Source organism: Cryptomeria japonica, chromosome 9, assembly GCF_030272615.1.
Source record: "Cryptomeria japonica chromosome 9, Sugi_1.0, whole genome shotgun sequence".
Classification (NCBI taxonomy): Eukaryota; Viridiplantae; Streptophyta; class Pinopsida; order Cupressales; family Cupressaceae; genus Cryptomeria; species Cryptomeria japonica.
In genome coordinates this window covers 392,403,929-392,431,914 of record NC_081413.1, presented here as the reverse complement: position 1 = coordinate 392,431,914, position 27,986 = coordinate 392,403,929, and the positions used below count along the sequence as shown (strand labels likewise).

The following is a 27,986-nucleotide window of genomic DNA, read 5'->3' as shown; positions in this document are numbered from 1 at the left end:
TTTGTGGGAATATATTAAACCACCTAGCTGAAAAGGATCCTACATTTTCTTGAGTAACACTCTTCCACAGGCCTAACCTAAATGTAACCGTTTGAGTAGCCCCTCTATGGGGCCACAGTCTAAATTCTTGTTCCACATTATTTTATTTTACCTCACGTTCGCACGTTCATGTCAGCTAATTTAACTCATATTGTTAATGACGACAGAGAGATTTTTACACGGGGAATTTTACTGAAAAAAATCTTTTATCCCGATTTCATGGATGCTCAATTAGCATAGGGTACCCACATAAATGAACAACGACTGTGTCGTGCCTGTCAAAAACGACACGAAACCTGCAAATTGATGAAGAGAAACTCGTAAGTAGAAGAGGGTGAGGGAAGTGAGGGCAATTGCAGTTGAAGTGGATGGGTGATTGGGACAAGTTTGGTGGTACACATCTCTCTGCTTGGAGTGGAGGGCACTGCGGGGAATCACCAGCTGGTTCCTTAGTTTCATGCAATGTAAATGGAGAAACCAATGCCAAGGGAGGGCAGAAGAATTGCATGTAGTTGATTAAAATGACTGCGGTGGAGGGGAAAGGAAGCAGGAGCAGATGCATACTGGTGGCAGTCAAGGCGGGGGTGAGTAGTCACCAGCTTCTGACGTGGGCAATCTCCAAGGCTGCGCAGCCAGCAGATCATGTCATTGCTCTTCATATTATCACTCACTCAGGTATTGGGCTTTGTACTTGTATGGGGTGTGCGAATTATTGATCTCCTTTGATTATACTCAATTCACATTCTTAAACTAATGTGTTATCTGTTCTTTTATTTCTGACAATTTAATAACAATTCAGGGGCTTAGCATTCTATTTTGTAGTAGACATAAGGTTTTCAGAGTTTATGAGAAAGAATGAAATGCTTTTTAAGAAAAAAATGTTAAGTTTAGTTCGCATAACATTATGGATCACACTTCCTAATCAATCATCATCCATCATGAGGCGAAAAAAGGAGATGGGTTCTCTGACATACAATTTTGGATTTAAATTAGTGAGATATTGTACGAAGTGTCATATGGTAGAAATAGATGTTTGAGTGTTTTCGGTCCAGATCCTAGCATGTCCTGTTCCCCTTGTGGTGTTGGACCGAGTGGTGCGTCCAATGTAACTAGCATTACAATTAAAGGGGCTCTGTATTATGCAGGGGCGAAGTAGTTCAATGTTAAAGCAGCCTGTGCAATTTTCTAGTGTCTAACACAATGGATGATTAGGAAAGCCTCAATTTCAAGTTTTTTAAATTGCTAGCTGATGAGACTTATGACTCAAATGCTAACATGTACTTGTTAGGGCATATCTAAGTTAAATGACATCAAAATTCGGAGTTATGCTGCAGACATTCTCCAGCAGGATGTACTCAACAATCGCTGGAGCCGGAGCAATTATGGTGATCTGTAAGCAATAGCAAAGAATCAGATATCAACTTCTTAGTTACCACTAATTTGAGGAATGTAGATGTTTTAAGGGATGTCCTTAGTTATCACCTGTTTGTGAAGGAGGTTATTAAGCAATTCGGTTAAGAGATTAAATCTAAGTGGATAATGTTTGGATATTTCCCTCTAGGTGATTCAATGGGGGATGAAGACCTAAAGGTAGGGCTGTGAATCTAGGATACTTGAATGCTCCTAGTGTTGGAAAAAAAAATTACATTTAAAACTGCAGAGGGGCTGGTAACTTAGGTGTAGAGTGGTAAAATATGCTAATGGAGGTTCTTGGCTTGGTTTCTAGCTGGTCCTTGTAAAATAACATAGTATGCTAGTCAGATTAGGAGCCCCAAACAAAGGAATATGGCTGGAGCAGGTGTGCTCGAAGAACAATTTACCTTATAGACTGCAAAGGGGGCAGTAGCGTCGAAGAGTTTTCTTAGCTGATGGTAATTCTACAGGGATGTTTTCTAGGGAACAAACTTATGCCAATTACAAGGTTAACAGTGCCTCAATTTAGTTCCTTGAGGAAAGCGGTTTACTCCTTTACGCCCTTGGAAAAACCTGTGTTATAGTGGCATCTAACTTAATTGCAGAGCTGAGATGACCTCTACAAAATGTTTATAAATTATTCACCACTTTCACCACACTGAAGTTTGTTTCTTAATTGCAAAATTTGCTGGTTGCTTAAATGGATAATAACATGCAATTTTTCTGCAATAGCATGCCACAACATACTAATAACCTGCAACAACATCCAATTACACACAAGCAATTTGCCAATTCTAATCTGTTGTTTTCTGTACGTTCTTGTTCCAGTTCACAAGTCAACCTGACAAAAGAAAATAGAATACCTTCAGCGCAAATGCAATCCCTAAATGAGATTCCTCACAATAAATCAAAGGGGTTTTGTCCTCTGATATCTTGTCTCCAGGGTTTTCACCCTTAACTATTGAGCACCGTACTAGTAAAATATGAGAAAAAGTCCATCCTGATGGCCAAACACCTTAATTTATATCACAAAGGAGGGCTCAAATAACAATACCCCATGAGTTGTCTTCCTTCGCAGAATAGCAAATGATATTCAAGTCAAGTTTCCACCTCAAAACTGGTGCCCCACTTTGGTCATCGTATATTATTAATACATTGCTCCATATGTCCATGTTTATGCCTTAAAGTGTTTTTGATTACGGAAAAAACAGGTTTTGAAGGGACCCGAAACCCTTTACATCAAAATTACATAAGATATATCATATAAAGCCCAATCAGAACAAAACCATCAGACAAAACCCCACAGGGCTGAGATACAGCAGATACAAACAAAAAAATCACCCAGCCCACCAAGACAGCAAAAAGCCAGCAAACAGCCAGCACCAACACAGCAACAGAAGTAGAAAATCAACCCAGATTTTTTAAATTCTCAGCAACATCAGCACTCAGCTGATGCATCTTCTTGGCAGCATTCTTCAATTCCAAAATGTCCTGGGGCGACACTTCAGTGACTCTCTTTTTCAGGCTTGCATGAGTGCGTTTGCCTGGAGGACCCGACTCTTCAGCACCAGCAGCCACATCCTTATCCACATCCACAGCAATCCTTTCCATATGAGATTTCTCTAACTTGCTAACCATGGTGGGCATAGTTTCAGCAGAGGCCTTAACAATATTATGACTGCTTTCCATAATGCCCCTGTCATGTCCCTATGCTAATTGTACATAATATGTTTGCATATATGTATTTAAATTTCTGATATTCATTTAATACTTATGTCGCTACTCAGAAAACAGTTCAAACCTTATTGTGTTAGATTAATTAGTGAATATTAATTAATATGAAATCATAAGTATTGCGTTGATCATTAACAATTATTGTTGAATTTAAATTAATATACTTAACATACCTATAATTATTAATGTAAATATTGCATAGGATGTGTAATAAATATTGCATTAAATGCACTGGGTATGCGTCTGAAGAGAGACACGACCAAAACAAATACAAACAAAAGGGCAGCGAACTATAAAGTAATCACGTCTCTTCTAAAAAGAGACGTGACCCTCAGTTTGACCCGCCACATACTATAAGACAAACACATCAAAGGGGGACAAGGGATCACGGAGGAATATATGGAAAGGAAATCAACTACAGCCAGGAGACCGACTGCCAAGTATGCCATCATACTCAGATTCTAAAGGATATGAAATTATTGGTACGTTAAAATCGTAGCCCTACAAATACGTCTGTAGAATGATATTTCTGTCGATGTTTAAACCAATTTCCAAACTGTATAAAATATACTCCATCACGGTGAACTTTAAGCGATTCTAACAGATCTTATAATTCTGATTAAAAGACTGAAAATAAGCATCTTTTACAACTTGCACCAGTATAATAAATAAGGTAATGATAAAGTCTGAACAAAGAACACAATAACATCATATGTAATAACTTATCATTATATGGCTGCTCTTTGAGAGGAGGGGGATCTGTAGTGGGGTCGATTGCCCACCTAAATAGCCCACCTACTGTGTAAAGATGAACCAGTAGGCCAGGAGGGCAAGTGACCGCTCCTGGGTTTGGGTCTGGCATGATGAACCACCATTACCATCCATCGTCCTTTGGAAAGATGCAGGGCATATATAAGATAAAGTATAAATCTGTTTGGGAGAATAATTAGGAGACTGAATCTATGTGATTACCCCACTCAATTCTCAATGCGTTAAAGTGAATTGAGTATGAACAATAAACTGATGTTTACTAATTCTGGAATGGCAATTGTTCAATATTATTTCTGTTTCTTGTATTTGTAATCGATGTATTTTGTGGATATTTCCGTACAACTTCCGCTGTGTTAATTAATACAAATATAGTCTTTTATGATGAATAATTAAATTCAGTTGTTCCGTAAACCTAATTCCCAATTGTATGTCCTATTTTCTGACCTGTCTCCTTATAATGACTGCCAGGCAAACTTATCAGTAATAGTAATCTAAGAAGGGGACATCACAGCCCCGGAGGGTTATGCCTTAAAAGTGTTAATTGCCATTTCAGAAGGGAGTTTTGTGTTTGCAGTTCACTATTGATGAGATCAAGATGCTTAGCCAACACTTTATCTTTTATGTTATTTAATGGCCCTTTTTAACACAAACAAAGCAAGGACAACCTATGCAAAGATAACTCCAAATATGCCAAGAAAGAAATGAAACCCTCATTTTTTGTTGCTGTTTGTAACTGGAGAATACCACTGTTCACATCGTAATCTCTAATGTTTGCACTATATGAATTGAATCCTTTGAAAAGACGAGACTCCATTTAAAAAATGTGTCAAACTCTCTTGAAGTAATCGTCTCAAGATTTGAGTTTTCATTCTTTTTATAAACATGGGCTTCATAAGTTTTTGAAGGAGACTTATTTGACTAATCACCTATCGGTCATGCAAAGCTGAACTTCTCTCTCTCTGAAATGCATTCATATGATTTCGGTTTTGAAGGTAACTTTGAAGATGTAACATTTGTGCCATTAGCTCTGTCATTCTTTCTTGTCCCCTTTGAATTCCCATGAAGGTAGCTTGAAATAGATATGCCCTTTCATCTTTTTTTATTTATCTCTCTTTTTCTTCCTTGATTCACAGGCTAGCAGGAAATTAGCTCTGGTAACATGACTTCTACAAAATGTTTATAAATTATTCACCACTTTCACCATACGGAAGTATTTTTATTGACAAAATATGTTAGATTACATCAATGGATGATAACACAATATTTTTTGCAATAGCATGCCACCACATGCAAATAACTTGCACAACATGCAACATAAGATAAAAGCAATTCCCTCAATCTGATCTAAGTTTTTCTGTATTTTCTGTTCTAGTATACAAATCAACTTGTCAAAAGAAAAGAGAACATCTTCAACGCAAATGCAATCCCTGAATGAGATTGCCCACATGAAACCAAAGGGGTTTCATCATTGATTTCTAGACTCAAAAGGGTTTTTGTTTTTAAATCAACAGCTGAGCACTATGCCAGTAAAATGTGAGAAAATAAAAATATTCGTCCTAATGGCCAAAAGCCTCAATTTATAGCACAAAGGAGGGCCCAAATCCCAACGCCCCCATGAGTTCTCTTTATTCTTAGAATAGAAAATGCAATTCAAGTCAAGATCCCACCTCAAAGTTAGCACCCCGCGTTGGTCATCATAATACTCTTTTAAAAGTCAACTTGTAACTCCTTGATAATGCTTCATCATATTTGTCATCATTAAATGGAGAGTGTCATAACCTCCCTTTATGGAAATCGATGCCCCATATCTAGAGATGTTTAAAATTAAATATTATTTTATTTGTTATTATGCCTATTTTTCCAATCATGGCTTCCTCATTAAATTATTCCTTCAAACCATCACTAAATAAAAGAATGGGCTCATGGGTCCATCATCATGAATTAATGAAAAGGGGACATTACATGAGCAGACCACCACCTAGGATAGTGACGTGGGTTTAAATCCTAGTCGATGTGTTGTTTGACCTCTAATTAATTGGATGTTGAATTCTATAAGGAATTATTCCATATTTACCAATAATTCAATTAATGTTGTTAAGCCAAACAAAATCTCATTGTTAGCTATCTATCTTATCAGGTTCTTCAAAATGCCCCCCTCATACACATCCGGGCCTGGTTTGAGAACCAATTCAGGGTTAGCATGGCTTGAGGTACACATAGGGTCCAGGGCAATAATCCACAAGGTACTTGAGTTGCTTGAGGTGGAAGGACTCATGCATATCTAGGTGGAACTCAAAGAAAGAAAACATCAACACTTAGGTAGGGTGTTGTGACGTTTTCACACATCGCCCCATTGCAAATAGGGACCCCCCACTTTTTCGCTTGCTAGGGTAGTAGTTAGAGCCTTTTGCTATCAGCCTTTACATTGAAGAGGTATAGTTGGTCAAGGGGTTAGGAGTTAGGAGGATAGCCCTTCTTGTGAGGGGTAAAATGAAGTGATGTGAGATGAATGAGTTGAATCTATGAAGGATCGTCAATGAATTGATTAAAGCTTAAGGAGACGAAAGAATGAGTGAAAGGTGTCAAAGAGAGGGAGATCTAGCCAACTATCTAAGATTTCTTCCATGATCTAATCATATTTTATCAAGAGGCATGTTGAAAAGCAAATTTTGACTAAGTGTATGAAGATTCCCTTTACCCCAAAATTTGAGTGATCTTCCTCAAAATCACTTCCTTTGCTCCCAATTTAGAGCGATGTTCTTTTGATACACTTCCTTTGCCACCATTTTGGAGCGATTCAAGCCACTTTGAGCATATTTGAGGATGTTAAACAAACTTAATGCCTTTGGCAATCGTTTTGACTATTAAGAGGGAGAAATGCATCATCATTTTGACAAAAAGAGAGATGGAGATAGCAGACTCAAGGAGATTTCCTTTGCTCTTAAATTTCAGCGATGAGCATCTTGAGCTTGTTTGAGGGTAATGAGTAAGCTTAGTGCCTTTGATACCATGATTGATCATGGACAAAAGGTAAATGCATCATGGATTGAGCAAGGAATGGAGAGAAGATGAAATACAAACTTCATGAAGAGATTTCCATTGCTCACAAATTTGAGCGATCTTCTCCCAAAATCATTTCCTTTGCTCACAATTTTGAGCGATCTGCCTTAATATGCACTTCCTGCTCATGATTTTGACCGATCTCCTCTAGGAATGACTTAAGATATGTAAATTTTCCTCTAGTCACCATGTGATGTCTTTGTTTGAGTCATAAAGTTAATCAGCAACCTGAAATCTGGCTAAGTGTAAGGTGACTTCCATTGCTCTCCTATTTTAGCAATGAGCATCATGAGCACTTCCATTGCTCATAAATTTTAGCGATGCCTTTAAGGAGCATTTCCTTTGCTCTCCAATTTGAGTGATTTGCCTTGAAGTCATTTCCTTTGCTCCAAAATCAGAGCGATGACCCTTAGAATGCATTTCCTTTGCCTCTGAATTTTAGCGATCTGCCTTGAGAGGATTTCCATTGCCTCCAATTTTGAGTGATGTGCATTTGACTCACTTCCTTTGCTCCAAGATTTGAGCGATGAGCATCTTAAATACTTCCATTGCCTCCAATTTTTAGCGATTCGCCTTTGAATCACTTCCCTTGCTCATAATTTTAGCGATTTTCACCTATGAGGCTTCCATTGCCACTAATTTTGAGCGATCTGCCTTCTCATGCCATCAAAAGATCAAATAAGAGAAAGTTGGCCCCAAGAAAATCAATTTTGAATGAAAATGTTTAAATTAGTGATAAGTCAGCCACCTTGAAGAAGCATTGAAAAGATAATTTTTTATTTTATTTTATACCAAATCAGGCTGGCCTTCATAGGAAAAGACAAAACCTTTCCTTTGAGCGCCTAAATAAGACCATTTCAAAGAACATTTCAAACATCAAATCAAAGCAATTTCTCCTTCAAACAGCGGATTTGAGATCAGAGCAGCAGAAGCAATCATTATAATCAACATTAACAGCGAATCTTCCTTCTAAAGAGCAGAGCAGCGAACCCTAAAAGGAAGAGGTAGTCATTATAATCGGCAAGGGAGTGAACTCAGTCAGCAAGGAGCAGATTCAGTCATCAATTTGAGCGATCTCCCCTAGATACACTTATCAGACCTGCAACACATGGAAAATCAGAGATCAAATTAAGGTGTGTAAAAGCTATATGTCATGAGTACTTGATACCATACTTGTTTTGTTTTGCAGATATGAAAGGAGGATGATATAAATTACAAAGCAACACCTTGAAGAAATGAGAGAGGGAAGATTGCAAGACCCAGCCACTATGCAACTTCAAGAAGAAAACTTCATCAGCAAGCACAAGGGTATCAAGGAAGGAAGGAAGGATCTCAAGTACTCTCACCGCATCAAGATGAGATGTAAAGGTCAAGACCTTGAAGTATAAAGAGATATCACACAACTATCTCAAGGCAGTATAAGCAAGCAAGGATGGATGAAGGATGCTTCCTGTCATCACACCAAGCTTTGAGCAAGTGATTAATGTTGAGTGTCAAGAGATATCTCTCAACATCCCTTCATGATGATCTACCAAGTCTACAAGCGAATTGAGGTGGCATCCCAATCACTACTCTACCAATCAGAGGAGTTCCACCTTAGCATGTCCCGATTCAATACACCAAGCTCATCCATAAGGGCACAAACTCTAATGTACCTACCCCCATTATCTATTGGTCAAATATTCTAAAGAGGACATGTGTCCAAATGTTGTAATTATTTCATTGGCCATTATAGAGTTTGTTATAACAAACCCTAATTAGGGTTTTCATCTTGTAATCTCTGTCATTGATCTCAAATTGAGCCTTTGAATTGCAATGAGCTCTCTAAATAAAGCTCAAGCTCTTCATTTGTAAAGGTTAATAGCTAATAGCAGAATAGTTAGTAACGGAGAAATAGCAAATGGTAGATAGCAGTTAGAGTAGAATAGGAGGAGAAGGCATAAATTGTTGCCAAAATTGTAAATAAACTTCCTTTTCATTGAAGTTGTGGTGGGATGTGTTGTTTCTTTACAAGTGCATGGTTTCTTGTTGGATCTTCATATTAGATGATGAATAATTAGATGAAAGAAAGGAATTGTTGATGATTCATGGTGAAATTCCTAATTCATACCACTAGCAGTTTGTTGATTGCAAATTTGCCTTGTGTGGTCAATTGGAATTCTTAATGAGTTTAACTTCAATTGCTATTCACACTTTGATATGCATTGCCTTGATGGTGTCTTTGATGTTGATAGCGATTTGAACATCACGTGCCTACCTTAGAAGATCGCACTAAGCCTTGTAGAGTTGCTCGTTGATGGCAAAGTGAAGCTTATTCGAATTTCACCTAATCATCCATTATCTCTTACATTCTTAGGAGTAGCATAAACTTCCTAAACCCCTCTCTTTTTCTCTTTTTAATTGTCCATGCCAGTAGTTAGGATCTAAGTTCCAAACTTCCAGCAATTCAAGTATTCAACAATTCAACGTAAGTCCCCTTGGATTACCAGCAATCACATCAACCAACTGTGCTTATCCACACGTCGTGACCCGACATATTAAGAACCTTTGAGTTATCTCAAGTGATCCTTAAGCGAATCTTCAGCATTTGAGAGACTTTGATCAAGAGAGGATAAGATACCTTGGTATTTTATTCTGTGTTCACATGTGCCTAAAAAACACATCAACACAGGGGTCCCATGGGGGGGGCTTAAGCTCTAATTTTAAGGAAGAGGGTGGTCCCATGGAAAAAATATTTTTTGCTACAAGATTATTTGGAATCTTTTCCAAAAAAATAGAGCCCCTACTTTTTAGCCTTGTAAATTTAAGCAGGTGAAAATGGGGTGGGGCTAGATTTTGCCCCACTAGCTTAGGGATTATTTATGCCACTTGTTAACCATCTCAATTTTAGAGAGAAAACTATTTTTTTCCCACCAACTTGCTTAAATTTAAGAGTTTATACTTAAGCTGATTGCACAACAAAGTTCATGCGACTGCCAGCATCCTTAAATTTAGGAGATTAACTTTTTAAGCTGAATTACAATATAAAATTCATGGGACCGCCAGCTTTAAAATATTCTTAAAAATTCTCTAGCAGCTCCTGCTCTATTTTTTAGGAAGTCCCCCTCCATGGGACCCCAGCCTTAATTTCTTGCAAATTTTTTTTAAAAAAAAAGCATTCAACAACCATAATTTGGCCCTAATCCACTTAGTGATTAAAAACTGCATAACCCTCATCATTTAGACTAGTTAGATTCTTCAGCATCATTGTTAGTTCTTTAAAGAACGAACATCTGGCTATAAATATAAGGACTTGGTGTTGCAGAAAACATAGTGATAAAATTGTGAAATGGCATGGCCCATGAAGGCTTGTGCAGTTTCAAAGGCCTTAATTTGGGGTGGGTGGTGCTAGGGGCGAATGTTATGAGGGGTGCCATCCGTCGACCCAATTGGGGGCTCCACACTTTGACTCCCACGAGGGGTTGTTGTTCACCAAAAGTGATAACCCAAGTATACCTGCAAATCTATCTATGAGATAGCCAATCTCAATCAATGAAACACCTCAGGGCTTGGACAACATAACATAGGATCCTAATGATCCTCCTACACTTCAGGTTCTGCTAGACCTAGGGGGGACACCCTTTTGATGCATTGAATACAACAATCACAAACATAAGACTGCATCAACAATAAGCAGACAAACCATTCCACAAGCTCACCAAATTAGGTAACATGTACAGATGGGCTGGATCTTATACAAATAATAGGTGAAATAGAGATTTGGAAGGATAGAACATTAACCCCTAAACATAAAGGGAAATAGATTTGTCTTTTAAAATATATATCTGAAAACATCCCCAAACTTGCAAGACCAGTGCCTTGTTCATTGGGCAACAGAGTCACAGACAGAACTACAAATATGAATCATAGATGCAAGCTTATTTTCCTTAAACAAAATATTCATGCACCAATACCTTATATTAATGCACTATTTGGTTCATTCACAAATTTATCAGATCTGGATACACATTTCATCATTCATGACTGACTACAGAATTTAAAACCTTCCTTGAAGGATACCTATAAACAATCATACAATCTCCTTGAGATGACAAATTTCATCCTCCTTGAGGATTGAATTCATAATAATAAAAAAAAAAACATATCATAGAGACAATCTTGTGGGAAATTACTCATGCCTAACACAAGCAAGACCTGCAACTAAAATCACATTTACAACAATGCACTGCAATCTCTGTACCCTGAAACCAAACAGAAGCATTCACAAATCTGGGTCATGATATTCAGAAAGTGGAAGCCATCAAATCTGGAGCATTTTCCAAATTTCTGGAACCCTTACAACTGAGAAGAATTTGGAATAAAAAGAGGAGGGAAGAAAATCAAATCTGCAACTGAATTGCCAAGTGTCTCCTCTCTAACTGAATTTTGTTCCCGTGGAAACTGCCTCCAAAATATCCCACATTTGTCAAAATTAACCTCATAAACAGATTCCTCACTCCAAGAGCTTTCCGGCGATATATAATACTTTATATTTTGGCCAAAATTTAGACCCTGGGCAAATTAATTCCCATTTGTGCTCAGTCATTTAAATATTTCGAATTTTAATATAGTCAGAACTATATCATTTATTCATTTTAATTTTGATTTTTGCCTCCATATGTGCTCTGACGCTTTGCCACGTGGCGGCCTTCGATTGGTCGATGGGGTCCACTGGGTGCCACCTGGGACGACACCTCATCACCGCCACATGTTCGCTTACTCATCTGTCACTTGGCCGCCACGTGCACACCACCTCAGTGCCATGTCATCGCCACTGGACTGCCACCTATGCGCCACGTGGACGGCTCTCGTTCACTTTCGCTATTTCGCGGGGTTTAAACTATGTGCATCTTCCCTTCGCAAAATAGCGCGCACCGTTGATCCATCTCGAACCTGCTCACTCGTTAACCCGACCTTCCTCTGCAAAATTTTGCCTATCTGCCTCGGGAAGCGTGCTTGCGTGGGGTCCACTTGGTCACCATCCAGTCAACTCCTCTGTTGCAGCGGGAAGCGTGCTCGCGCGTGGGCCCGCCTTGGGCGCCCATAGGCACTTTGTGTCAAAAGCCTTTATGGCTTAGACATATCGGTATTGTGTGAATTAGCATATAAACATTAAAATATGCCACTTCCCAGCCAATGTGGGATTAAAACATTAAGCCTGGGACTGCATTTTGAAGGTTTTCTTGGTTTTCAATGGCGTTTTTTGGTGAAAGCTAACACCTCCTCCATCCATATTCAAACTCATGGCGGAGAGGGCTTCTGGAAAGGGGCGTTGAACTGGTCTTACCCCCTCCACTTGCATTTATTTGAAAATATTTATAAATGCCTTCACATTTTGCCATGGCTGGGAACATTGGAATTACACATGTTCTTGCACTTGCTTGAGGTTTTTATTGCTGCTGCCAGAAGGAGGCCACGTGAGAAAGGAGTCACCGTTGAAGCACTCCAAACACCACACAGCGTATACAGCAATGTTCCACCATTTTGCAATTACCATTGAAACTGGCTATGTTGCTTGCTGTTTACCACGCAAGGGAAAACAACGTGGGGGCTTTGGACATTGCTTTACACCTGCTGTTGCAATTTCCTTTATTTGAAAATGCCTGTTGCTTTTAGATGCCACGTGAAGGGAGGATCGGCCTTCATTTTCAATTTGAATTCTTCAAAAAAAAAAAAAGAACTTCAATGCACACTTACATGCCATGCTTTTGCTTTAAATAATGAAGTTACCATGCTACAGCAAAAAGTCTTATACTTTTCCAGCCACGTGGAGGGAGTTGGGATGCTTGGTATTATTTGATTTTGCTGAAACTTGTTTTAAACTTTAAAACTTTACTCCCCAAACACCATGTGCCTGGGAGGATGTTGGCTAGAGATCATTTAAATCAAAGCCTCCTTGCCTCTTTGTTCAAGGCCCACACAGGAGGAAGAATGCTGGAGTTACACATATTTTACCAATTGAAAGTTCTTTGAAAGTTTTTTGAATCTGCTGTTTAATGCCCAATTTGCCATGTGAGGGAAGAGATGAGCTTCAAACTTGCTAATTGCAACTTGCTTTTAAAGATTTCCATTGCTGCACCTCACATGGGAAGGGGATTTGGCATTCACCTGCCAATATGCATTTGCCCGAATGTTTTAAGTGCTGCTCTTTGTTCATGGCCATATATTGACATGTAAACTGAGATCTTATGACTGCCAATGTTGTAAAACTTCTTTTGATGCATTTAACCACTGCCATAGAGTTGTACATTTTAATAATACTCATAGTTAACATCAATTTGTTAAAGAAAACTGGCAAATCAATTTACTGAAACTTCTAAACTCTTGTCCATCCCATGCCATTTGCCAAGAGGATTAAGCACTATGTGATAAAAAATAATGAACGGGCATGAGCCAGGTCGGGCCCCAAAGTGGGTCCAACTAAATTTTTTTTTCGTTTTCACGCAACTGACCCCTGGAATGCTTCACGGACCTCATACATACCTCTGGAAATGATCGGCATCATTTTGGGATCATTAATCCGCATTTTACAACCTTCAGGCAATTATGCCACAATTTTTGCATTTAATCGCGAAGACGTAATTTTCAAACCTGTCAAAACACCTTTCTGGAGCTCGCACCTTGATATACAAGGATGACATCTACCAAACGGTTTCTCAAGCTGAGTCCCGAGCGAAGAGATATTAATTTCCGAAAACGGCCAACTGGCTTTGTCGACACTGTGGACCTGATGAAGTCAATGTTCTGGCAACACATGATGCCTTTCTCAAAAATATCAAACGACCTCCGTAGGTCCTCAAATTCGGAACATAGGTACCTTAAAGTACATATTAAATCTTTGAATTCTCAGTTCGATTGCCAGACTGACAGGATGCAAACGACGTGCTCACAAAAATGGCTATATTAACTGATATAACACTGGAAGTGGGGATAATTGAATTTGATGGCAAAATGAGCTCTTTTGAAAACCGATCAAACGGATTGGTAGAGCCTTGAAATTTGAAACGTAGCTCACCATTTATACCAACATTAGCCCGGAACAAACATTCTGACATGACGCTCACCAGGACATTTTTACACTTGTGCAAACATCACAAACTACAAACGGATTGAGCTTTGAAAACTGAGCAAACGGATTCATAAGGACTTGAAATTTTGCATGTTGACTCACATTTATGCATAAAATTCAATCCATTTTGAAATTCTTCATGATAATCCACATGACAAAAGATATAAACACCCAAAGTAGGCTACCTAATAAAATTTGCACTTGTGCCTAGAATGCACTTTCAGCTCACCCCTCAAAACGGGTACTTGATAAACTTCTCCAAACTGAATTCTGAAAGTTGCAACACACTAAATAGGCCAAATGAAAGGTGTGGGACATGATTCCCGAGCCTTACCCTCTGAAAATCAACCAGCTCCATTTTACCCCCTTGCTAACTAGGCCATTCAAACTGACTTATTTGGGTGCCTTTCTGACATACGGAGCAAAAATTTGAAATAGGCCTACAAACTTTGACTCAATTTTAAATACTCCCAACAGTGGCTCTGACTGGGGATGGTTGATTGTGAGATCAACACAAGAATCCAGATATCTTTGGTTAAGCAGACCACCCGAAAGACGGGCCATTCTTCTCTCAATTCTTCTCTTCTCATTTCAAAAACAGGGCTTCCTTATTCTACCCAAACAGCAAGGCACTTTATTGAAAACCACACAACTGAAGCAAAGCGACTGTACAAAATATACAACTATGCTTAAAACTGAATACAAGCTGCTCAAACAACTTTAGTATTTACCTCTGTCAAAAATCTGATTCTCATCACTTAATACCATGATCCAAACAAAGGCACCTTCCAGTAACAACTGAGCATAGCTTTTAAAATCCACGTCTTTTGTCTCATTACTGAAACAGCTAGTGTGCTTACCTCTTGTCTGATTCTGAACTTTGTAACCATGCATTATTTCAACACAAGTAAAAATATGAGACAATTCACCATAGAGGCCTTCCCACAAGATACCATGCATCTCATTATCCCAATCAATTCTACCATTTGCAAGGACATCATCATGCTGAACTTGAAAAATAAAACACTCATTCTCAACATTGCAATTCCTATCAGCACATGTCTTATTACCATTTAAATTAATAGAACAAGGGACACTACTAACCAGCTGATGCAAACAAGGCACATGAATGTTACAATTCGGGTGTGATACTTCACTATGCTGATCACACTCTATACTCTCCTTGTTTATCAAACTCAAAACTTCCGCATTCTCAAAATCCCATTTATGGAAAAGAATGCATACCTCCGGCTGAAGCAAATCCTCAGCTAAATCTTCTTCATCCAGACTTATATCCATCTGAAACACTTCCATTTGTGGTTTTAAATGATCATCACATAACCCATGCCTCTTACCTTCATCATGAAACAATTTTTTACAACCCACGCCATTGTTGTTCGGAATTTCATCAGTATTATGGACTGGTTCATCATTTACAACATCTGGCTGATCAATTATCTCTTCATACAAAGGGTTAGAAACCAAATGGACAATCCCTTTATGAACATTATGGCACTGAAATGGTTGGTCCGTATCTATATCAACATTGAATAGAACATTAGTAAAATTGCTAAAGATACCATCCATTCGATCCTCATAATCATATTCATCAGACAAAGAAGAAAATGAAACTTGGCTGGAACAATCCTCAGTGTTCCATGTTTCACATTCATGAGATTTTATTCTATGACCATCATTCCGGAAATCAAGATAATCAAACTTATCTTGCCACAACTGATCTTCTTCACCAATTGAACACTCCTCATCAGCCAAAGAATGAAAATGAACATCGCTGCAATTTACTTCATCTGATGAGTTTTTAGCATGTTCACTAAATCTTTCTGTCATAAAACAATCTGTTAGATCAGCATGTCCATCAAGTATACAAACATTCAATTCACAGTCCTTTTCCGAAGAATCCTCTTCACTACTTTTTAGAAGGTCTTCATCAATAGCTCGAAGGCTCTCCAACATTTGAACCTTCTTATCCACAACCTCAAGAGCTTTTCTAAGTTCTAAAATCTCTTGAACTTGCATTGCACTTTGCTGTTCCATGTGATATTCTCCAAAAATTTTTCCATCCATGTGTGTTATATCTTCATTGCAATCACGCATACCAACACAATTTTCTGAATTTACTTTGTGCATAACTTTCAAAATAGAAAGATTATCAACATGATTACAAGAAGTGAAATTTGAAAATAGATTTACTTCATCCTCAACACAATTAAGGTTATCAATATCTAAGTGAGGATCAACCATTGTTTGCACTAGACAATTCTGATTTTCATCATATGGCACATTTTCGCTTGCACAAACAGCAACACTTAGTAATCCCTTTGTATTTGGTATTTCAACATCAAATACATCAGCAACATGTAAAGATTGATGGTCATCACCATCATTATTTTCATTAATATTATCTTGGAGAGATGCATGATTCACTTGGTAGTTGGCAGCCACATAATCAGCATAACCGGCATACAAATCAAATGGTACATATCCCTTGTATATATCTGTCTCTGTATCAACATTTTCACAATGCTTCCCACTGATCATTCCATCACTACTGCGAGAGACAACCGACATTAACAGCATAGGCTCTTGACTCTCATTTAAATCTGATACACATGCATCACCCAAACCATTCGGAACTGCAGAGCTTGATGCACTTGGACACGGAATGAATTGCTGAGTCTCACATGGTATTTCACCATCGAAGGCATTTTGATAAGGAACAACAACAGACATGAATCTCTTCGAGATTCCAAACTTCAAGTTATTTTCCATATCCCTAGCTGTGTTAAAGGCTTCATACAAGGTTTTGGGTTCTTTGTTTCTCAATAGGAAACCCATCTTCTCATCAAATGCACTCATATAAACATCCAGACATACTTTATCATCAAGTTTATACTTTCTGGAAATTTTGGACAAAGCTTGTGAAAATTTGATATTAAACGTTGGTACCAATTCATCTTCCCTGATTTGTATACAGGTGAATTCTTTCAGCAAGTCAAAATCACTCACCTTCTCATCGAATTGATCCATGAAATCTGAAACCAATTCTTCCCATGAGGTAATAGAATTCACTGGCAAAAAAGAGAACCAATCTCTTGCATCTTCTTTTAATGACTGAATAAACAACTTCATGCATACATCTTCTTGGCAATTTCCGAATTCTCCTATCAAATCTGAAAATCTTTTAACATGTTGACATGTTGATTCTGATTTCTTCCCACTGAATATGGGCAAATACTTTCTAATTTCTGTGGGTATGAGATTTGGGTAACCCGGAATATCTCTGAAATTTAGAGCAGCATAATGGTTCATGATGAAACTTCTCCTATTATACGGTTGTGACACTTCACCAGGCATGGCTCTATGTGGAAATACACAAGACTGAAAAACTTCACTGCTCATTTTTCTTACTTCCACAAATGATTATAAAATCTTGGATAGAAAACTTCAAGCAAGTATCCTTATACTGATCTATTCATAACACTGCTTGACATAAAGTTCTTCCACATTTGCATACTACGGAGGATAACATACACTGAATATTTTAGCAGCATAGATATGCAAATCAATTTTGAGATCTTCTCTTTCCCTCTAAACTAGTGCTGTTCACTAAATGGGAAAACGACATTACACATTCAAACTTTCAGAAGAGATCTCTTGCATTTGAAACCTCTGAAAAATACCTGGATATTTGCAGCTGTAAAACTTGTAGATCGGAAGATTTGCTTCACCTTTGGCACGGTCTTTTATCACAGAGTCGCCACCTCTTGCACAGAGGATATTTTGAACATCAGAACACCATTCAACACACATTCAAATTCTTTATTGTCTCCTTCAATCTTGCTGCAACCAATTCACTCTTCCAGGCTATTACTGCACTTTTCTTCTCAAGCTTTTATGATGAAAGCACTTATGTGTGAATCTGCTAATTAAACCATCTGCACCTTAAGATGATTCATAAGATTATCTACTAATCTTGTGAAAGTCTTGGAATGCAAACTTCCTTCAAGCACCAGTACAGAGACTAGAGTCGCCACCCAATAAGGAATTGGGGAAAAGTTTGCATACAGTTGCAAGGACTTGCTCACAACTAAGCAATATAACTTTTATTTGTTACTCCTTCATACAATATATGACATGTAAAACATATCATGTTACAGATCCAGAACAAGAACTAGTATCTTCATCATAAAACCACTTTCAACTCTGTGCATATGCAATGGACTGACTAACTGGATGAAATTAGGCAATTTCTATTTAGCTTCCCCAGCAGAGTCGCCACTTTTGTTGTGGTGACTCGGATGGGATAATCTCATCCTTAGATGAATTAATTCTTTCTTAACCAGAGGCTCTTGACAGTTCATTTACTCCCCAGCAGAGTCGCCATTTTTGTTGTTCACCAAAAGTGATAACCCAAGTATACCTGCAAATCTATCTATGAGATAGCCAATCTTAATCAATGAAACACCTCAGGGCTTGGACAACATAACATAGGATCCTAATGATCCTCCTACACTTCAGGTTCTGCTAGACCTAGGGGGGGACACCCTTTTGATGCATTGAATACAACAATCACAAACATAAGACTGCATCAACAATGAGCAGACAAACCATTCCACAAGCTCACCAAATTAGGTAACATGTACAGATGGGCTGGATCTTATACAAATAATAGGTGAAATAGAGCTTTGGAAGGATAGAACATTAACCCCTAAACATAAAGGGAAATGGATTTGTCTTTTAAAATATATATCTGAAAACATCCCCAAACTTGCAAGACCAGTGCCTTGTTCATTGGGCAACAAAGTCACAGACAGAACTACAAATATGAATCATAGATGCAAGCTTATTTTCCTTAAACAAAATATTCATGCACCAATACCTTATATTAATGCACTATTTGGTTCATTCACAAATTTATCAGATTTGGATACACATTTCATCATTCATGACTGACTACAGAATTTAAAACCTTCCTTGAAGGATACTTATAAACAATCATACAATCTCCTTGAGATGACAAATTTCATCCTCCTTGAGGATTGAATTCATAATAATAAAAAAAAAACATATCACAGAGACAATCTTGTGGGAAATTACTCATGCCTGACACAAGCAAGACCTGCAACTAAAATCACATTTACAACAATGCACTGCAATCTTTGTACCCTGAAACCAAACAGAAGCATTCACAAATTTGGGTCATGATATTCAGAAAGTGGAAGCCATCAAATCTGGAGCATTTTCCAAATTTCTGGAACCCTTACAACTGAGAAGAATTCGGAATAAAAAGAGGAGGGAAGAAAATCAAATCTGCAACTGAATTGCCAAGTGTCTCCTCTCTAACTGAATTTTGTTCCCGTAGAAACTGCCTCCAAAATATCCCACATTTGTCAAAATTAACCTCATAAACAGATTCCTCACTCCGAGAGCTTTCCGGCGATATATAATACTTTATATTTTGGCCAAAATTTAGACCCTGGGCGAATTAATTCCCATTTGTGCTCAGTCATTTAAATATTTCGAATTTTAATATAGTCAGAACTATATCATTTATTCATTTTAATTTTGATTTTTGCCTCCATATGTGCTCTGACGCTTTGCCACGTGGCGGCCTTCGATTGGTCGATGGGGTCCATTGGGTGCCACCTGGGACGACACCTCATCACCACCACATGTTCGCTTACTCATCCGTCACTTGGCCGCCACGTGCACACCACCTCAGCGCCATGTCATCGCCATTGGACTGCCACTTGTGCGCCACGTGGATGGCTCTCGTTCACTTTCGCTATTTCGCGGGGTTTAAACTACGTGCATCTTCCCTTCGCGAAATAGCGCGCACCGTTGATCCATCTCGAACCTGCTCACTCGTTAACCCGACCTTCCTCTGCAAAATTTTGCCTATCTGCCTCGGGAAGCGTGCTTGCGTGGGGTCCACTTGGTCACCATCCAGTCAACTCCTCTGTTGCAGCGGGAAGCGTGCTTGCGCGTGGGCCCGCCTTGGGCGCCCATAGGCACTTTGTGTCAAAAGCCTTTATGGCTTAGACATATCGGTATTGTGTGAATTAGCATATAAACATTAAAATATGCCACTTCCCAGCCAATGTGGGATTAAAACATTAAGCCTGGGACTGCATTTTGAAGGTTTTCTTGGTTTTCAATGGCGTTTTTTGGTGAAAGCTAACACCTCCTCCATCCATATTCAAACTCATGGCGGAGAGGGCTTCTGGAAAGGGGCGTTGAACTGGTCTTACCCCCTCCACTTGCATTTATTTGAAAATATTTATAAATGCCTTCACATTTTGCCATGGCTGGGAACATTGGAATTACACATGTTCTTGCACTTGCTTGAGGTTTTTATTGCTGCTGCCAGAAGGAGGCCACGTGAGAAAGGAGTCACCGTTGAAGCACTCCAAACACCACGCAGCGTATACAGCAATGTTCCACCATTTTGCAATTACCATTGAAACTGGCTATGTTGCTTGCTGTTTACCACGCAAGGGAAAACAACGTGGGGGCTTTGGACATTGCTTTACACCTACTGTTGCAATTTCCTTTATTTGAAAATGCCTGTTGCTTTTAGATGCCACGTGAAGGGAGGATCGGCCTTCATTTTCAATTTGAATTCTTAAAAAAAAAAAAAAAAAGAACTTCAATGCACACTTACATGCCATGCTTTTGCTTTAAATAATGAAGTTACCATGCTACAGCAGAAAGTCTTATACTTTTCCAGCCACGTGGAGGGAGTTGGGATGCTTGGTATTATTTGATTTTGCTGAAACTTGTTTTAAACTTTAAAACTTTACTCCCCAAACACCATGTGCCTGGGAGGATGTTGGCTAGAGATCATTTAAATCAAAGCCTCCTTGCCTCTTTGTTCAAGGCCCACACAGGAGGAAGAATGCTGGAGTTGCACATATTTTACCAATTGAAAGTTCTTTGAAAGTTTTTTGAATCTGCTGTTTAATGCCCAATTTGCCATGTGAGGGAAGAGATGAGCTTCAAACTTGCTAATTGCAACTTGCTTTTAAAGATTTCCATTGCTGCACCTCACATGGGAAAGGGATTTGGCATTCACCTGCCAATATGCATTTGCCCGAATGTTTTAAGTGCTGCTCTTTGTTCATGGCCATATATTGACATGTAAACTGAGATCTTATGACTGCCAATGTTGTAAAACTTCTTTTGATGCATTTAACCACTGCCATAGAGTTGTACATTTTAATAATACCCTTAATTAACATCAATTTGTTAAAGAAGACTGGCAAATCAATTTACTGAAACTTCTAGACTCTTGTCCATCCCATGCCATTTGCCAAGAGGATTAAGCACTATGTGATAAAAAATAATGAACGGGCATGAGCCAGGTCGGGCCTCAAAGTGGGTCCAACTAAAAAAAAATTTCGTTTTCACGCAACTGACCCCTGGAATGCTTCATGGACCTCAAACATACCTCTGGAAATGATCGGCATCATTTTCGGATCATTAATCCGCATTTTACAACCTTTAGGCAATTACGCCACAATTTTTGCATTTAATCACGAAGACGTAATTTTCAAACATGTCAAAACACCTTTCTGGAGCTCGCACCTTGATATACAAGGATGACATCTACCAAACGGTTTCTCAAGATGAGTCCCGAGCGAAGAGATATTAATTTCCGAAAACGGCCAATTGGCTTTGTCGACACTGCAGACCTGATGAAGTCAATGTTCTGGCAACACATGATGCCTTTCTCAAAAATATCAAACGACCTCCGTAGGTCCTCAAATTCGGAACATAGGTACCTTAAAGTACATATTAAATCTTTGAATTCTCAGTTCGATCGCCAGACTGACAGGATGCAAACGACACGCTCACAAAAATGGCTATATTAACTGATATAACACTGGAAGTGGGGATAACTGAATTTGATGGCAAAATGAGCGCTTTTGAAAACCGATCAAACGGATTGGTAGAGCCTTGAAATTTGAAACGTAGCTCACCATTTATACCAACATTAGCCCGGAACAAACATTCTGACATGACGCTCACCAGGACATTTTTACACTTGTGCAAACATCACAAACTACAAACGGATTGAGCTTTGAAAACTGAGCAAACGGATTCATAAGGACTTGAAATTTTGCATGTTGACTCACATTTATGCATAAAATTCAATCCATTTTGAAATTCTTCATGATAATAAACATGACAAAAGATATAAACACCCAAAGTAGGCTACTTAATAAAATTTGCACTTGTGCCTAGAATGTTCTTTCAGCTCACCCCTCAAAACGGGTACTTGATAAACTTCTCCAAACTGAATTCTGAAAGTTGCAATACACTAAATAGGCCAAATGAAAGGTGTGGGACATGAATCCCGAGCCTTACCCTCTGAAAATCAACTAGCTCCATTTTACCCCCTTGCTAACTAGGCCATTCAAACTGACTTATTTGGGTGCCTTTCTGACATACGGAGCAAAAATTTGAAATAGGCCTACAAACTTTGACTCAATTTTAAATACTCCCAACAGGGGTGATTTCCCTCAACCCTATTGGGGGATCCATCCCCAAAACCCCAGTTGCCATCCTCAAATCTAGGCCCTTGCTCCCCTCATTCTTGCATCCCCCCATCCTGAGACTCCATGGAACATGGCTTATTTTGCTTAAATTTATACATTTCAACAGGTTACAAGTTCTTTAGTTGATTGTATTTTCATTTAGTGTTGACATTTGACAAATCAGTGAATTATGAATTTATGAATGTTTCCTTTCTTGCAAAAAATGAGGTATGCAAATTTTCTGTTTACTGGTAATTTTGAATGTTATATTTTATGTAATAAACAGCAATACTATATATATACCATCCTCATACCAGCACTGGCAACTTAATTAATCGATGATGTTTAGATATTAGCAGCTTTGCTTGACCTAAAGAGAGTTAAAGATTTAAGATATGATAAATAAAATTGGCACTTTTTGAATGCATATCATTCATTAGGAGTTGAATAGTAGCATTTATCTGCTAAAGATACTTATCCTCTGGCTACTCTGCAGAACTGTTTTCCAAGGAGCAAAGTAGAACAAATTACCAGGCTACTGATTTCTTTAATTCAGCTGTTGAAGCCTATGAGGAGTTCTGTAGCCTAAAACAGGTACAACCTGTCTGTTTCTTTTCCATCATTTTTCTATCCTTGCAAGTTCCAATTTGATTTGAATTGCACAGCACATCTTTTTTATTCCTTGCAAATGTTCACTGGTTTTTTCATATAAACAGCCTATTTATACAAATAAATTCCTTTCATCTTCCTGTGATTGTATAGATATTGAATTTTACACAGTAACATACAAATGGATAACCTCATTCTCCTTTGTTTGCTGGAATGCCAAAATACGCACAGTTGAAAACCCTAGAGCCAGCATTATTTTATTTCTGGATTTACTTTTTAATCAATGATCTTCCATGGTTCTGACTGGATCATTGATTGTATCTTATTTAACAGGTAGATCTTCATTTCAAGATAACTTATGGATCTTCTGTAAGAAAAGTGCTTTTTGAAGAAGCAAAATTACATGAGGCAACAAAAGTTATTCTAGGTGCTAGTAAGCACAAAACTTTAGGGTATGGGCTAATATTTCCTGTGGGAGTAAAAAATTAAGTTTGAAACTAAGAAGAGAGGATCTGTAATAATGATCTTACTTTTTTCTCAGGTCTTCAATTTCACTAGCCAAGTATTGTATGAAGAAATTACCTTGCAGCACTTCTGTTCTGGTTGTTGAAAATGGCAAGGTTATCTTTGAGAAGGTTGGAGTACAACATCTGTCAGGTAGGCCTTCTTCCCAAAAGTACACACAAGTGCAATATAATAACCCTGGCTGGTGGATTAATTGTACTGACATTGAATGATTTGAGGTTCCTGATACTTCTCTGCTGTTGGTTGTCTTGTTTCTTGAACTGCAGTAACAGCTAATGCCCCTCGGCTAGGATTGTTTAATCCTATACTATGGAGAATCAAAAGCAAGAATTGCAAAGTTTTGAAAAATGGCGGAGGAAATTATTTACCTGTTGTAGAGTGCCCTTTGGAAGGAACAGCTGTAATCTCTAGTAACAATTATGGTTCTGACGCATCTGATAACATCTGTGATCTTGTGTCAGATATTGATTGTTGTAAAATCTCTCCTGTGAACATAGTCAATGTTTGCCAATACACCTTATCTGACAAGGAAGCATTCGAAAGGTCATTCCTTTCTCTAAAATCTAGTTGTGCTCTCTGTGATTCGAATATCCAGACTCTGGTTTGCAGTGAGAAGAAATATGAAGGACATGAGTTAAAGGATTCGAGAAGTCTATCTACATGTTCATCTCTTCAGACTGTTTCCAGCACTTCCAGTCTTTTCTCTCATAGAGAAGAGGAGATTGGTTCTTGCACAACAGTTAAACCAAAAGTTTCAAATTTGTTAATGTCAGGATTGCATAGACAAAAGGGAGTGTCTCCACCTCGGTGGCCTTTCTTACAGAGAGCTATTTCATTTAGCAAGCTTCCGAGACACCAATCTATACCAAGGAAAAGGTCTGTGATTGAATTGGCACAACAACTTCCATATAGCCATGCACAGACGTCTGAACAGTTTGAAGTAAAGCCAGAAGTTGCTCATGAGATCTGCAACCAAGAGTATAAGATGCAGTTTCCAAAGGAGGTAACTCTTGTTAAAGCTTCAGAAGAAGAAGCTGGATTCCCTTGCAGTGAGCACGTTGAACCAATTCCTGAAGAACATTATATGGCAAAGAAACTAGAATCTCTTTGTGAAGGTAAAGCCTGTAGAAAATTTATGTATCAGGAGCTGCAATCTGCAACATCCAACTTCTCAGCAGGTTGCATTTCTAGTTTCCCTTGTACTTACTCCCTTTACAAATCATGAATGGAAAAGTTGTCTTTTTAACTGTATTCTAATGAACGGAACCTGTTTGATTTATTGGATTTTCCTTTTCTGTGTCTTGCAGGGAGTTTTATAGCAAGTGGAGGATGGAGTCGTGTCTACAAGGGTTTTCTTCCTGATGGGCAAACAGTGGCAGTAAAAGTCTTGAATTGTTCATCAGATGCAGAGGAAGAGATCATATTGGAAGTGGATATCCTTACTTCATTGAAGCACAATTGCATTATTTCACTTCTTGGATATTGTGTAGAAGGCCCTAACTGGCTTCTCGTGTACAACTTTGTCTCAGGAGGAAACCTTGAAGAGAACCTCCATGGTATGCATGTATTACAGAGTGGATGATTTTAAGAAACACACTTATCATTTATTCTTGCAGTGTTCTGTTTTATCTACTATAAGTTATGCTTATAGCAGCTAGCTATTGATAATATGTTTCAGTGGGCAAGGACAAACCAGTACTTTGTTGGACAGAGCGGTTCAAGGTGGCTATTGGAGTTGCAGAAGCATTAGATCACTTGCACAATGGATGTTCCCGATCTGTAATTCATAGAGATGTGAAATCTTCCAACATTCTGCTCTCAGAGAACTTTGAACCGCAGGTACATTGTTAATGAAAGAAGCTTTAGACCAGATTTTGGATGTGTGTATTATCCATATAACTTTTATTTAGAGATTTAGATTTGCACTGCAGTACCAAGGAATTCATTTGACAGCTAATTTGTGAAGTTTGTTTACAATAGCTGGCAGATTTTGGGCTGGCAAAATGGGCACCAATAACATCTTCGCACATCAGTTGCAGCGATGTTTTAGGAACATTTGGGTGGGGAAATTTTTTCCTGTTTTTATTGAACTACTTTTGAGAGAAGACTATCCATAGTGGTTGGCTAATCATGATTACAACTTTTCAGGTACCTTGCTCCAGAATATTTTATTTATGGCAAGGTTAATGATAAGACAGATGTATATGCATTTGGTGTGGTACTACTTGAGTTAATAACTGGAAGGAAGCCTATCGATTCAAGATATCCCAAAGGTCAAGAAAGCCTTGTGATATGGGTATGGCCTGCCTTTCTATTTGAATGCCCATACACAGTTCAGTTAATTTTCCTTGGTAATCAGTCTTTGTGTAGTTTTCTAAGAACTCTGGAAACCAGGCAAAGCCACTTTTAGAGGAGAGCATGGGAGAGCTAGTGGATCAACGTTTGGAAAATGCATATGACATAAACGAGATGCAAAGAATGATGCTTGCTGCCTTACTGTGTATAACACAGTCATCTCAGTACCGGCCTCACATAAGCTGGGTAATCTATCTCCTATTCATTTCTACATAGTCTAGAAATTCATTGATTTGAATGTACATCCGTGCTACTATTTTTCTGTTCTTTCTTTCAAGTAAGATGCTATTCAAGCTGCTCAGATGGTATAAAGGACAAATTGAAATTTCTTCCTTTGTCTCTAAAAGTTATAAAAAAATATTGCATTTTACCCAATATAAATTAATCTCGATTCTAGTGACACCTAGATATGATTTGTGACAGATTTTAAAAATACTACGAGGAGAAGATGATTTAGCCAATCAGACATGGTTCCAACATACGATGACTAAGGAAAGAGATGCTTCAGATGACGATGAGCACATTGTATATCAGGGAGGACATGCCATACAAACTCATCTCAGTCTTGCCATGCTTGGTGTGGATGATGATACTATATCAATGAGCAGCATTGATCAGAGTGTTGACATTTTGCAAGCAAAAGATTCTTTCGAAGATTACTTGAAAAGTTAATGTAGCTGTTGATCAAGCTTCAATTGATTCAGGACTGGACAGTCATTTTGCTTGCTTTCAATCCACTTAGTATGCTTGCTCCTCAGTATTTCTGATGTTCAAGTGGTTTGATCTTTTTCAGTTGCCATCGCAATCAATCAATGATTATGCTTGACCTTAAAGAATGACCACACTGGTTGAAGTTGTAGACGGAAAGATATAGTATTGAAGAGTAAATTTGACCCTAACATAATGTTTTTTGAGGCCCGAAATCTGTAGATGCAGTGCTGTGAGGTGGAAATGAAATGGAGAGGTAATCAACCTCCCTCATATTTGCTGCAGATATCAGCAAGTTAGCTTCTTTGGTTCATATCAACGTGCAAGATATGAAGACTTATTGGTGACATTTTCTACCTCTTATGGCCGACTTAATGTATTTGAAGGAGTGAATAACAGTGGTATCTGAATTAGCATTATTAAGCTCTTGGGTTGGCAGGTTTCAGTAGGGAGAACCTATTACTGTTATGGGAAATACCTTTTTGGTCCAGTTGTGTACATTGTGGAAAGGATCACAGAAAGAAATACCTAACATTCACTACTCATATGAGTGCAATATTGACCAACCAGATTGATCAAGGTAGTTTTACGAAGGCAGAGCCCAATAATTTATGTGTATGTATATTGCTTGCTCTTGCCATATGGGAAACTATTTAGGTATGACAGAAACCTGGCATTTGCACATAATTTCTTCCTACAGAGTACATGAAATAAAGGAAATATCTATTTGCAATTGGAATTCAAGATTAAAGAACGATAAACTCTACTCTAAAGCTTGTCCATTTTCCAAATTGTCGTCTACAAAAAGTTTAATTATCTTGTCTGCAGTTCCTTGTGCGTGTAATGTTGAATGATACCTTTGTTTTTTTCTGATAGATGTATAGGGGGAATCCTCACATAAAAATCAAAGATCATGACTGCTATTGAGTTTTTCTCTTTCATCCAGGATTCTTTATATCATCTACAGCAAGGCTCCAAAGAAGTGAGAGTTAACTTTTTCGTAACTGGCTTACATATTTAGATTCATATAAAGTTTTTATCTTATAGATTAGCAGTATCTAGGCGGACAAAGATTCTTGCTTTCTGCCAAAACAATATCCAAG

At 38.3% G+C, this 27,986-nt stretch overlaps 1 protein-coding gene across 2 annotated transcripts; it reads left to right on the top strand.

Annotated features, from left to right (window-relative positions):
• Window positions 1-47: 47 nt before the first annotated feature.
• LOC131072955 (protein kinase STUNTED) lies at window positions 48-27,622 on the top strand. Of its 2 annotated transcripts, XM_058009273.2 has the most exons (11): window positions 48-714; window positions 23,183-23,280; window positions 23,629-23,747; window positions 23,837-23,952; window positions 24,087-24,998; window positions 25,128-25,376; window positions 25,499-25,659; window positions 25,801-25,880; window positions 25,969-26,116; window positions 26,215-26,361; window positions 26,599-27,622. In XM_058009273.2, the coding sequence occupies exons 1-11, from the start codon at window positions 561-563 to the stop codon at window positions 26,845-26,847; spliced, it is 2,433 nt and encodes an 810-aa protein (XP_057865256.1). In that variant the 5' UTR covers window positions 48-560; the 3' UTR covers window positions 26,848-27,622. The 2 variants fall into 2 exon arrangements, with proteins under 2 accessions (XP_057865256.1, XP_057865264.1); XM_058009281.2 differs by lacking the exons at window positions 48-714; window positions 23,629-23,747.
• Window positions 27,623-27,986: the final 364 nt, after the last annotated feature.